The following is a 12,254-nucleotide window of genomic DNA, read 5'->3' as shown; positions in this document are numbered from 1 at the left end:
GGAACTTTGGACATGGTCCGCTGTGAACGCATCTTGGTGTACTGAGGATTAGAGTCCGGGCGGGAACTGGACCTAAGCCTCATTGCTTCCGCTTTATTGGTTCCGGACATACCATTTGCTGGAATTGGCCGGGGAAGGAAGGAATGTTAATGTATTTATTAATTGATTTAGTTAGTTGTACATTAATGATATTTGATTAGATTTGGTTTTCCTTATCTTTATTTATAGTATGTTTTTGTTTCATTTTGATTTTGACGTATGTATGGTTATATGTGGTGTGTAAAGTTAAATTGTTTCCCCTCTTAATTTGTAATGGGCCCAATCCTTTCCTTTAAAAGCTGTTGCTTTGTTCATTCGGGAGGTCAGTTTTTTAGTTTGTTTGGTTGGTTTTTGTCTAACTGTTTTGATCTCCGTTACTGTTTGATTATTTTATTTTTGTTGTAAGAAATTTATGAGTGTTTTCTTGGGTTCAAATAAAGACCCGTTTTCTTTTGCGCAAAGCTTGTGTTCCTTGTTTTTGGCCTCTCGGTCCCTCACACGTGCCATCAAACTAGTCCCGGCACCCTTTCTTTCCTCGACGGTGGGGCAGCTAGAGGTCACGTCAATGTCCCCCAGGTGGAACGTCACCTAAGGGGGCTCGATCTAGACTCCCGTCATAAGCGTGTAGGTTTCCGCATCTCTGGTATCCAGCTTACACTGCTGAGGGCCAAGCTGCCCCCTCCCTCCACGCTATGGCCATCCTGCAGGTCCAGGCCAAGGCGTTCAGAGAGCTCCACAAGGGTAAATCTGACCCAGCGCTTCTGCAGGAACTCAGGACCTGAACAGGCACCTGCAGAAGCTGCCTTTTAGGATACTCACGCAGAATTGATCCTGGCGTCTATCAGATGTCAGGATTGGTTAATAGCAATCAACCTGAAGGAAGCTTACTTTCATGTCTCAAATTCAACCTTGTCACCGCGCATTCCTACAGGCATATCAGTACAGAGTCCTTCCTTTCGGTCTTTCCCTGTCCCCACAAGTCTTTGCGAAGATCGTGTATGACGCTCTCACTCCCCTCAGCGTCAGAGGCGTGCGGGTACTGAACTATCCCGACAACTGGCTTATCTTGGCACACTTTTGAGATCTGTTATGTACACACATGGACCTTGTGCTCCGGCACCTAGATCGATTTGGACTACATGTCAACCGAGAAAACACAGCGTATGGTCATTACGCCTATCTGCCAATGCACCCTAACCCCCGCTCTTCAATGATCTTCTTACGGACAAGGGTCCCACTAGGGCAGGTTACAAGGCATGTTGTGGTGACGACCGACGCCTCCCTGCAGGGTTGGGGTGCAGTGTGCAAAAGGCCCACAGTGTCTGGGCGGTGGACAGGCCCCCGCCTGTGCAGGAATATCAATTGCTTAGAGTTGTTGGCTGTGCAACTTGCACTAAAGAGGCTACTACCTCTCGTGCAGGACAAGCACGTGCTGGTCCGGTCGACCAGGTGCTGTAGCGTACATCAATCATCAGGGTGGCATACGCTCACGGCGTGGAGTCACCAGGTGATCCGCTCCCTTAGAGCCACTGACATCCTAGGCGACCAGAACCAGACAGCCGACGGTCTCTCTTGTCAGCCGACGCCTGGGGGAGAGTGGAGACTCCCCGCGCAGTCTAGCTCATTTGGGTGCAGTTCGGGCAGGCTAAGGTAGACCTATTTGCCTACCTGGACACCAACCTTTATCTGCTATGGTATTCCCTGTCCGAGAGCCCCCTCGGCATGGATGCTCTAGTGCAGAGCTGGCTACGGGACAAGCGGAAGTACGCCTTCCACCTCAGTGAGCCTCATCGCACAGACTCTGTGCAAGTTCAGGGAAGAGGAGCATCAATTCAATTCAATTCAAGTTTATTTATATAGCGCTTTTCACAATGTGTATTGTTTCAAAGCAGCTTTACAGGGGCAAACAGGAAAAACAGAAATGGTAAAACACAGCACAGTGCATGGTATTTATACAACGAGTAAGATCATTCTAATAAATGATATCTAATTTCTAAATAAATAAATAAATGCAGTCTCCCGGTGAGCAGGCCAACACTGCCCTGCTGTGGCGAGGAACCCAAACTCCCATGATTGAACCAGGCTAAGCCGGGAGGGCCAGATCACCTCTGATGTGTCATAGCTGCAGTCAAATTGCTGACATGTGATTTAAGTTTTTGCATTTAATACCAAATATTGTAACTTCAGCATTAATAAGACAAATAGTCCGTCTTTGCTCTTGGTTGGGGGTGTATTGGTCTGAGCTGGGATGGTCCGATGGTCATATTTCTCTTGGCTGGTGGTGGAATTGCCTTAGATGGAGCTGGGATGGTCAGTCAGTCTGCAGCTGTAGCTGGCGTAATCTCAAATTGGGGATGGGTATCTGTTGGTCGTCTGGACATGGTGGAACTTCTTCCTACCTCGTGATGGGCTTCCAAAGGCAGAGGCAGAAAGAGAATAACAAGAATGATTAGCGTAGCTGCTGTTCATTAACTATGCATTAAGTGAAGGCTTGGCTGAAAAGATGTGTCTTTAATCTAGATTTAAATTGGGAGAGTGTGTCTGACCCTCGAATAGTATCAGGAAGGCTATTCCAGAGTTTAGGTGCTACGTATGAGAAAGCTCGACCCCCTTTGGTGGATTTAGTTATTCTAGGTGTTATCAAAAGTCCTAAGTTTTGAGATCTTAGAGAGCGTGATGGGTTGTAACGGGATAAAAGCTTGGTTAAGTAAGTAGGGGCTAAACCTTTTAAGGCTTTGTAATTAAAAGAATTTTAAAATGAATACGATACTTAATGGGTAGCCAGTGAAGCGATGATAAAACTGGGGTTATGTGATCGTATTTTCTTGACCTAGTAAGAACTCTGGCAGCTGCATTCTGAACTAACTGTAGTTTGTTTATCGATGATACAGGACAACCACTAAGTAGAGCATTACAATAGTCAAGTCGTGAGGTCACAAATGCATGAATAAGCTTTTCTGCGTCAGCAACACATAAAATATTTCGTAATTTGGCAACATTTCTAAGGTGGAAGAAGGCTATTTTTGTGATATTTGAGATGTGATTTTTAAATGACAGGTTGCCGTCTAATATAACGCCTAGGTCTTTAACTGTATTTGTAGGAGTAACAGTGCAGCTTTCAATTTACAGGTTGTAATCTGAGATATTCTGTTTAGGTGAATTTGGTGCTATAAGTAATATTTCTGTTTTGCTAGAGTTTAAAAGGAGGAAATTACTAGTCATCCAATGTTTTATGTCTTCGATGCACTCTGCCAGTTTGGATAGATTAAAGAAATCATCTGGTCTTGATGAGATATATAGCTGAGTATCATCTGCATAACAGTGGAAGCTAATTCCATGTTTTCTAATAATGTTGCCGAGGGGCAGCATGTATATGGAGAAAAGCAAGGGTCCTAAAACCGATCCCTGAGGTAATCCATAATTTACTTGCGTAGGATTTGACGATTTCCCATTTAAATGGACATATTGATATCTGTCTGTTAAGTAAGATCTGAACCATTGTAGTGCCTGTCCCTGAAAACCGGTATAATTGTGTAAACGATCTAATAGTATTTTATGGTCTACAGTATCGAAAGCAGCACTAAGGTCAAGCAGGACTAAGAGTGAGATGTTACCTTTATCTGATGCAATAAGAAGGTCATTTGTAATTCTAACGAGCGCAGTTTCAGTGCTATGATGTGGTCTAAAGCAGGTAGTAACTCTTTTAATAAGGAAGTCGGAAGGGGGTCTAATAAGCATGTTGTCGGTTTGGATGTTGCAATAATTTTAATTAAATCTTCCTGATTTATAGGAGAAAAAGACTGTAGCTTTTCTTTTTGGGTGACGGTTGAAACTAATTCTTCCGACACACTTGGAGGTTTGGATTTAGCTATGTTGTCTCGTATTTTTTCGATTTTCTCAGTAACAAACTTCATGAATTCATTGATACCAAGGTGCGGCGGAATACCCAGGTCAGGTGGAGTCTGTTTGTTTGTTATTTTAGCAATTGTACTAAATAAAAACCTTGGATTGTTTTTGTTAGTTTCTATGAGGTTACGGAAGTGCTCGGCTTTTGCTGCTTTGAGTGCCTTTTTGTAACAGCTTGCACTCTCTTTCCATGCAATTTTAAAGATCTCTAATTGGGTTTGTTTCCATTTTCGCTCCAGTTAACGCGTTTCTCTTTTTAGGGCGCGAGTGGTGTTATTATACCATGGTACTATGATCTTTTCATTAATCCTTTTTGACTTCAGAGGTGCGACCGCTTCTAATGTATTAGAGAAAATAGTGCCCATGTTGCTGGTCATGTCATCAAGCGATTCTATATTAGTTGGAAAGGTTATTATATAGGAGTCAGATCTGGCAAGTTCTTTACGAAACTATCTTTAGTAGTTGAGGTGATTGTTCTACCCGGTCGATAACGAGATATACAACTGATTTCTGCAGTGCGCAGTGTACATGTTATAAGATGGTGATCGGAAACGTCGTCGCTTTGAGGTATAACATCGATATTGGTTAGATCGGCTCCGTGAGATATAATCAAGTCTAGAGTATGGTTAAATCGATGAGAAGGTCTATTGATGTATTGTGTTACGCAGGGGGTCATCTGTGGTGCGTGTTTTTCCGGACAGTGGTGGAACTATTTGCCTGTTAATAAAACACTGTTTTTGCCCCGCATTTGAGTCTCCCTTTGTCCACCATGACAGAACGGTCAGACCAACAACACGACTCAGCGGGGCTGGAGCAGCTTGGGACCGCCCTCCAGCAGCAGGGCATCATGCTTGGACAACAGTCGAACCGCCTCGCCGCCTTCGCGCAGGAGGTAGACGTTCTTCGTGCTCAATTAGCTACTTTCCGGCTTCAGGTCAACGAGCATCTCAGTGGAGCGACCCTCTCTGGGGAACATTCATGATCTCTCCCTTGCGAGAATCATGGCGAACCGGAGCCTCACACCAACAGCCCTCCCCTCTATGATGGGGATCCCAATGCCTGTAGGGCGTTCCTCTCGCAGTGTGCTTCAGTTTTTGCTCTTCAACCGCGCCGATACTCTACTGAGGAGACTAGAGTGGCGTTCATCCTGACCTTGTTGACTGGACGAGCTCGTGAGTGGGAAGTTGCAGTCTGGGAAGCTCAGGATCCCTGTTGTCGTTTGTTTCGTAGCTTCCGGGAGGAGATGGCCAGCCTACTCGATAGGTCAGCACAGGGTGACGAGGCCGCCGCACAGCTCTCTCGGGTTACGCAAGGCAGAGGCACTATCATGGACTACTCGATTCGCTTCAAGACGTTAGCAGCCGCCTGCAATTGGAATACAGGGGCTCTTTGCTCCCGCTTCCTGGATGGACTTAGTCCGAGCATCGCGGATGAGATAGCCGCGTTGGAACCCCCCGGGACCTGGAGGACCTTATTAACGTCTGTCTGCGCATTGAGAGTCGTGTCAACGCACGCCGTCGCTGACGTTCTCCGCCTCCCTCTTGGCGACACCGGGACAGCAACCGAGATGCCAGCCGGGACATTACCTCTCCCAGTTCTTCCCACAACCCCCCAGCAGAGCCTATGCAGCTCGGTCGTTCACGTCTCACTCCGAGTCAGAAGAAAGAGCGAGTTCTTCATGACCTGTGCTTCTATTGCGGGAGAGCGGATCACACGGTGGCGGTATGTCCGTTAAAAGCCGACGCCCATCCGTAGAGCGGAGAGTCCAGGTGGGCGCCATCTCCAGATCCTCTCCTACATCCCGCACACATATGTATTTCCGTCTTTCGTTTGGACAAGCCACGCACTCCGGCCTGGCTCTTATTGACTCGGGGGCTGAGGGAAATTTTCTCGATGCCTCCATGGCACGAAGATGGAGGATTCCCATCTCACCTCTCCATCGACCCATCTGGGTCTGGACGCTAGCGGGAGGACCATTCACCACTATCTCCGTCCGAGATCCTGGTTGGCTCGCTCGCACTGCCCATTGGTCTGAGGGTGAAAGCCTGAAGACAAACTCGCTGAAGCCCCGATTTGTCTACAGAATTCCTTCCAAAAACGGGACGTGAACTGAGGACCCCTATCGGACACGATGTCGACCGGAAAACAATGAATGCGGAAGACGTGGTCCACCATCAGTTGAGACATCTCCCGGGAGGAAGGGAGCTTGGGAAGAGGAATGAAATGGGCCGCCTTGGAGAATCGGTCCACCACCGTGAGGATCACAGTGTTTCCTCTGGAGGGGGGAAGGCATCCAACAACCCTAGCTCCTGGAGCCAACAGCTCTCTTGGGTGGAGTATGCCCACAACTCTCTCCCCGTCTCCTCCTCAGGTATGTCGCCATTTGAATGTTCTCTTGGTTACTCACCCCCTTTGTTTCCCACCCAGGAACTCGATGCGGCGGTTCCCTCGGCTCTGGCTTTCGTCCAACGTTGCCGTCGCACCTGGACGAGAGCCAGAGAGGTTTTGGCCCGAACCTCCCTGAGGACCAAGGCCGCAGCTGACCGTCACCGATCCTCTCCTCCTACCTATGTGTGCGGTCAACGGGTATGGCTTTCCACCAAGGACCTACCTCTCCGGGTTCCCTCTCGCAAGCTGGCTCCCAGGTTCATTGGTCCATTCCGTATCGCCAAGGTGGTTAATCCGGTGGCCGTACGGCTCAAGCTTTCCCCTTCTCTTGGTCGAATTCATCCCGAGTTCCACGTATCCAGGGTTAAACCAGTGGTCACATCTCCTCTCAACCCCGCCAGTTCTCGGCCCACCCCCAATCCCTGGTGGGGGGGGTACTGTCATGATCCCGTTCGTGTCTTTGTGTTGTCTGGCTTGGGAGGTATATGTTTGTTTTGTCGAGCGCGTGCGATCCGTGTTTAGCGGCTAGCACGCGCTCGGTGTCTACGTCATTTTCCACGCCCTCGTGTTTTCCCCGTCAGGGCTTTCCCCTCACCGGTGTCTTGTTGGTAACTATCACGTTCACCTGCCTTCTATTACCCCCCTTTAGAATTACCTTTATAACCCCTCTGTTTTCCCTCGTTCCTTGTCTGACCGTTGCGTGTTTTTGCCAGCTCAGACTGCCTACGGTCTAGCGTGTTCTAGACGTCTTAGCCTTAGCCTTTGCCTTAGCCTTAGCTTTAGCCATTGTCTCAAAGCCTTAGCCTTAGCCTTAACCTACTCTGTTCCTAGCCTTTGCTCTTCAAGCTATCTACCCTTCTTCGTTTTCTGCTGCCCTGCCTTGTAACCTCTCCCGCTGCACTTACTACAGATCCCGTTGGCGTCCGGGACTGCGACCTCCTGCTTCACCAGACTCCACCATTGCTCCTGGATTCCACCTGTTACCAGGCACTGCAGATTCTCTCGCCTGGCGAGCTCCGGGTCGAGCCTCCTCCCCGGACCCAGTTCTCTTCAGATTCTCTCGCCGAGCGAGTTCCGGGTCGAGTTTCCTCCCCGGACCCAGTACTCTACAGATTCTTCCCCGTGGCCCGCAGGGGGTCATCTGTGGTGTGTGTTTTTCCGGACAGTGGTGGAACTATTTGCCTGTTAATAAAACACTGTTTTTGCCCCGCATTTGAGACTCCCTTTGTCCACCATGACAAATGTAAGAGAGACCAATGTTTTTTTACTCTTGTTTGGAACAGTTATGTTCAACGCAAGCATTTCAAATGATTTAAATGTATGCATTGTTCTCCGAGTTACGGTAATAAAGTCTCTAAAGATTGTTGCGACACCACCACCTCGACCAACCGGACATGGCTCATGAATATAACAGTAGCTTGGTGGAGTAGACTCATTTAGACCGAAATAATCATTTGGCTTGAGCAAGGTTTCAGTAAGGCAAAGTATATCAAAACTGTTGTCTGTGATTATATCATTTACAATAACTGCCTTTGGATTTAGTGATCTAATATTAAGAAGCCCAAACTTTAGGCGTTGGTTTTGCTCATTAAATATATTGTCTTTTGGTTTAATAATGATAAGGTTTTTTCTCAGACTTTTAAATAAATTATTATTTGGTTGTATTATTCGGGGGACAGACACAGTCTCTATGCATTTGGAAGCAGTATCATTCTTAACAAGTGGGTGAGAGCAACACAGACTATGGTTAAAATTTGTACTTACTAGTCAAATGGTGTGTAGCGTCTTTGAGATGTTGTCGGACAGAATTTCCGCTCCAAAGCTGCTGGGGTGCAGGCCGTCGGGGCGGAAAAGCCTTGGTCGCTCCCAGAACAGATCAAAATTATTTACAAAGAGCAGCTTCTGTTCAATACACCATGACATTAACCAATTATTACAAGTTATTGTTATTCAAATGAATATCACATTAATCGGTCAATCTGCAACATTTATATTTCAAAGTGACAACAACAGCCACAGTCCATGAAATAAATGTCACAATCAACTGCTGAATCATTATTTAGTAAGAATAACTTAATATGTTTCTCTGCCATTCATTCTGATTAGCACTAGCGCTGTCACTCTCTGAATGACTGCGTGGTCATCTATTACCTCCACAATATGTTTTCAATTAATCATAAAAATACTGAAGCGTCTGAAAACGACATAGAGCTTCTGCACACTTTTATTTTCTGTGAACTCAGAACAATAAATGACACTGCCGCACCGGGCTGAACTACAGTAACTCTTATCTGCCCGTCCTCTTTCCGGAGCTGCCAAAACTACCGTCGACTCTCTATAACTATAGCACATCATCATTAATGACACTTTCTGTGCGCTACAATATCATCTTGATCGTGGAAGTATGCTGTCATTGGTGTTTAGTGCTTTCATTTTTCTAGAGGTAACGTTAACAAATAGTTAACGAGGGGTGAACGCACATAAAACTTTTAAACAGTGAATGGGAAAGGGTCTTGTATCGCTTCCACATCATATTAAGATGCATTTATCACAAAGAATGGCAAAAATGCAGATGTCATGTTAATGAACACACCTTGTAAAGTTACTCTGCTAATGACGTTAACTCCAATGTGCTACTGTGTGAACTGAAGAATGCGCTAAATAACGCAGCCTAACGCCGTTTTCATAATAAGAGTTTTAAAGGGGGCTATAAAGCGATCTCGAATTCTTGTACAGATTACATTACACACAATATTTTAGGGGGGCTGAGCTAGAACTTTAGGGGGGCTTTAGCTCCCCTAAAAAGGGCCTAGCAACGCCACTGTTCTGACCGTTGAACTGAAAATCAATCCACAACATGTCTTCATTGCAAAATGATACCCCAATATACAATTTCACTATGACAGTAAAATTTGCGTGCCCATCGCATCTGTGTGTTGACTCCGATGGTTTCTCTGGAAAGCAACGGATTACCTTGCACAACAAATAATGATGAATGTGTTGCCCAGTTCCCTTATCTAAACATTATAGAAAATGAGTGGGGTGAACTAAAGAAGCAGGCACACAAACATTGTGCAACCTAATTATTTATTAACAACCTAATAATGGTGGCCACTATATATTTGAAAATAGAAACGTTATATCCAAAACTTAATTACCCTCCTTTCAAATATTTAACTTCAATGAAACATTAGATTTTTTTAATTTTTTTCAATAAAAGACAATTGTGAGCATGAACACAACAGCCACAATGCTGCAAAATTACCTTGTCTTTGGCAACTTCACGTCTAACTGTGCCAGATAGTGAGCTCTCAGCAGACTAATACAATCCAGTAGAAGCCAACAACATTTGAAAACATTAACAACATCAACAACATTTGGAACAGGATTTAAAGATCAATTTTATTGGTGTACTAAATAAATAAAAAAACTGTCAAAAATAAACAACACAAAAGATGGTTTAAAGTGGTCACAGATATAAAAAAAAAAAGAGACACGTGATAAAGAAACAAGAATACTCTTTTTGAAAAGAAAGCTACCAAACAGTGATGACATTGATATGTGATTATCTATGATTAACAATTAAAATCTCTTAACAGTGTTTTTGCTACTTAATATAATTCTTAATGATAATGTGCTTTTTTGTTTCGTTTAAGACAATATCCATACTTTTAAGTTCAAGTTATATTTTGTTGATTATACATTAGTTATTGAGTAATGAATTTCGTTCAATTACTGTAATCCATTTAATTTATTATGTACTTTTTATCTCAACATATACTGTACATCTTTACATTTTATTAATCAGGAGCAAGAGGACCAGCACAGAAGACAACAGTTAGAGAAGGATGCACTGGAAAGATGGAAAGAGGAGGAGAGAAGACAATTTCAGCAGGAAATTGGGGAGCTCAGGCAGCTTTTTATACAGGAGTCAAAAGACATGGCAATCAAGAGCTCCTCCATAGAGGCTGTGAGTATACGCAAGCTCTCATACTATCATGTTTAGATGGAGACAGCCCCCATTGGCCACCCCAATATAGAAAACACACAACAAATAAAAAATCTGCAGACAAGTTGTATATTACCTTTGGACTCATTCAAGTTATATTTTACATCATGTAAAGGTGACACTTAGATTTGCATGTATCACAGAAGCAATTAGGTTTCCTTTTACTGAAACTATTATTCCAACTGCTTCACACTGTAACATATACACAATTCTGAAAAGATAAATAACAATCTGAAATCTAATGAATCAAAGGAGTAGTAAAAGTAGTAAAAGTTCATAAAGTTTATGTTCAGACATACATAATAAATTAGGGTTGAATCTAACAATTATTTTATTAATCGTATTATCTGACAAATTTTTTTTTTAATCGGATAACAGGCTAAACAATTTTTTATGTGATCTTTTGCTTAATAATGACTAAACAAAACCCCAAATAAGGCTATATATTGTAGGGATGAGCGAGTACAGCATTATCTGTTTCTGTATCTGTTAACCATCTGAGACGCAACACGAGTCGCATTCTACCATGCACCACGTCTGAACAAACCCCACGTTTATCAAAACTCTACTGGGTAATAAGTAAGTACTACAAACCGAAGTAAAAAACAAACCTGAAGCTGAAGAGACCTAAACGTTAACGGAAAAGACGTGCAAACCTGAGTGACTGAGGGGGGGACAGAGAGAGAGAGAGAGAGCTGCGGACACACTCAGCAACACAATACATCTGTATGTGTGTAGGGGAGGGGCGCTGTGACTAGCCTATCACAGAACGCAGACACAAAGAGCTACCCAATGAGAATTTTTATTCAATCCGAGCACAGATATTGACTCGTAATAGTCGTATGATACTCGACTTGGCAAAAGTGCTTTATCCATACCTGATACTCGTTTCAGCCGAGTATCCGGCTCAACTCTAATATATTGTATTCTCGTAGTCTAGAATTTTGACATTTAAAAGCTTTAACCAAAAAGCTTGTCCAGTTTTAAACAATAAAACTTCTTAAAATATCCCACATAAACGTAGGCTAACAATCGAGTTTGCAGCCCATTAGACCTGTGCTGATGATGAAATAAACTTAATTTTATCTTTTAAGTTATACATTTAGATTATTCCCTTTCCTTCAACAAAAAGAATTATTAACATTATTTATTATGTATAACCTCTAAGGCAACGTTATATAACAAAGATTAACAGAGATGAAATGATAATCGATATTCATCCACTTGAACATTGACATTTTTACTTGTCAATTTACTTGTTTTTCATTTTCATGTTGTGTTCTGTGCTCTGGGAAGTTTATTTTCTCGATCCATTTGGTCAATTGCCTGTCAAAGAGTAATTGGTTGACCTAATTGCTTAATAAACACCCTGTAATTATACAAATCCATCTATTCTTCTTTTTGTAATCTCCTTTAAACCACAACTGTGACACAAAACACGCTTTTGGGGATCCCGTCACATTGATGTATGCCTGCCCATGACCGGCCATGGCCATGACTTCGTTTGAGTGTGATTTACTTGAAGGAATCTGTTACCTGTGTGCCAAGCTAGTCAGGCTCGAGCACTTCAACAGTCATTCTAGAAAAGGGCAGAACAGTAAAAAGACATTGCTTCTGCCGGGCCTTCAGAACTATATGGGAAATACAAACCCAAGTCACCAGCAAAGTCCAGCTTATTAGTGCAAATACAGACAAGTATGACAATTACTCAACCTGGCAATGAGGAAGACATGGGTGAACAGCTAGAAAAAAGATAATGTTGCTCCAGGGCTTCATGTTTCAGTCAGTTTTCATCAGCCAGTGGAATGGCTATCAGAGCACGCACAAAGGCAGAGGCAACACGGGCGCACTTGGTATTCGCGCAAAAGGAAGCAGAGATGATTAGAGAGGAAACCTACATTCTGGAAGAACA

The 12,254-nt window shown here is 43.8% G+C and overlaps 1 protein-coding gene across 1 annotated transcript in view; it reads left to right on the top strand.

Annotated features, from left to right (window-relative positions):
- Positions 1–12,254, top strand: part of dzip1l (DAZ interacting zinc finger protein 1-like) — a 46,676-nt gene that overhangs the window by 18,372 nt on the left and 16,050 nt on the right. The window contains exon 5 of the mRNA XM_056751167.1: positions 10,142–10,303. Coding sequence (XP_056607145.1) covers positions 10,142–10,303 — 162 coding nt within the window. The remainder of the gene's footprint in view (positions 1–10,141; positions 10,304–12,254) is intronic.

Source organism: Triplophysa dalaica, chromosome 6 (assembly GCF_015846415.1).
Source record: "Triplophysa dalaica isolate WHDGS20190420 chromosome 6, ASM1584641v1, whole genome shotgun sequence".
In the NCBI taxonomy this organism is placed as follows: Eukaryota; Metazoa; Chordata; class Actinopteri; order Cypriniformes; family Nemacheilidae; genus Triplophysa; species Triplophysa dalaica.
Note: the sequence above shows the minus strand (reverse complement) of the source record. Positions and strands in the feature narration are given on the sequence as shown.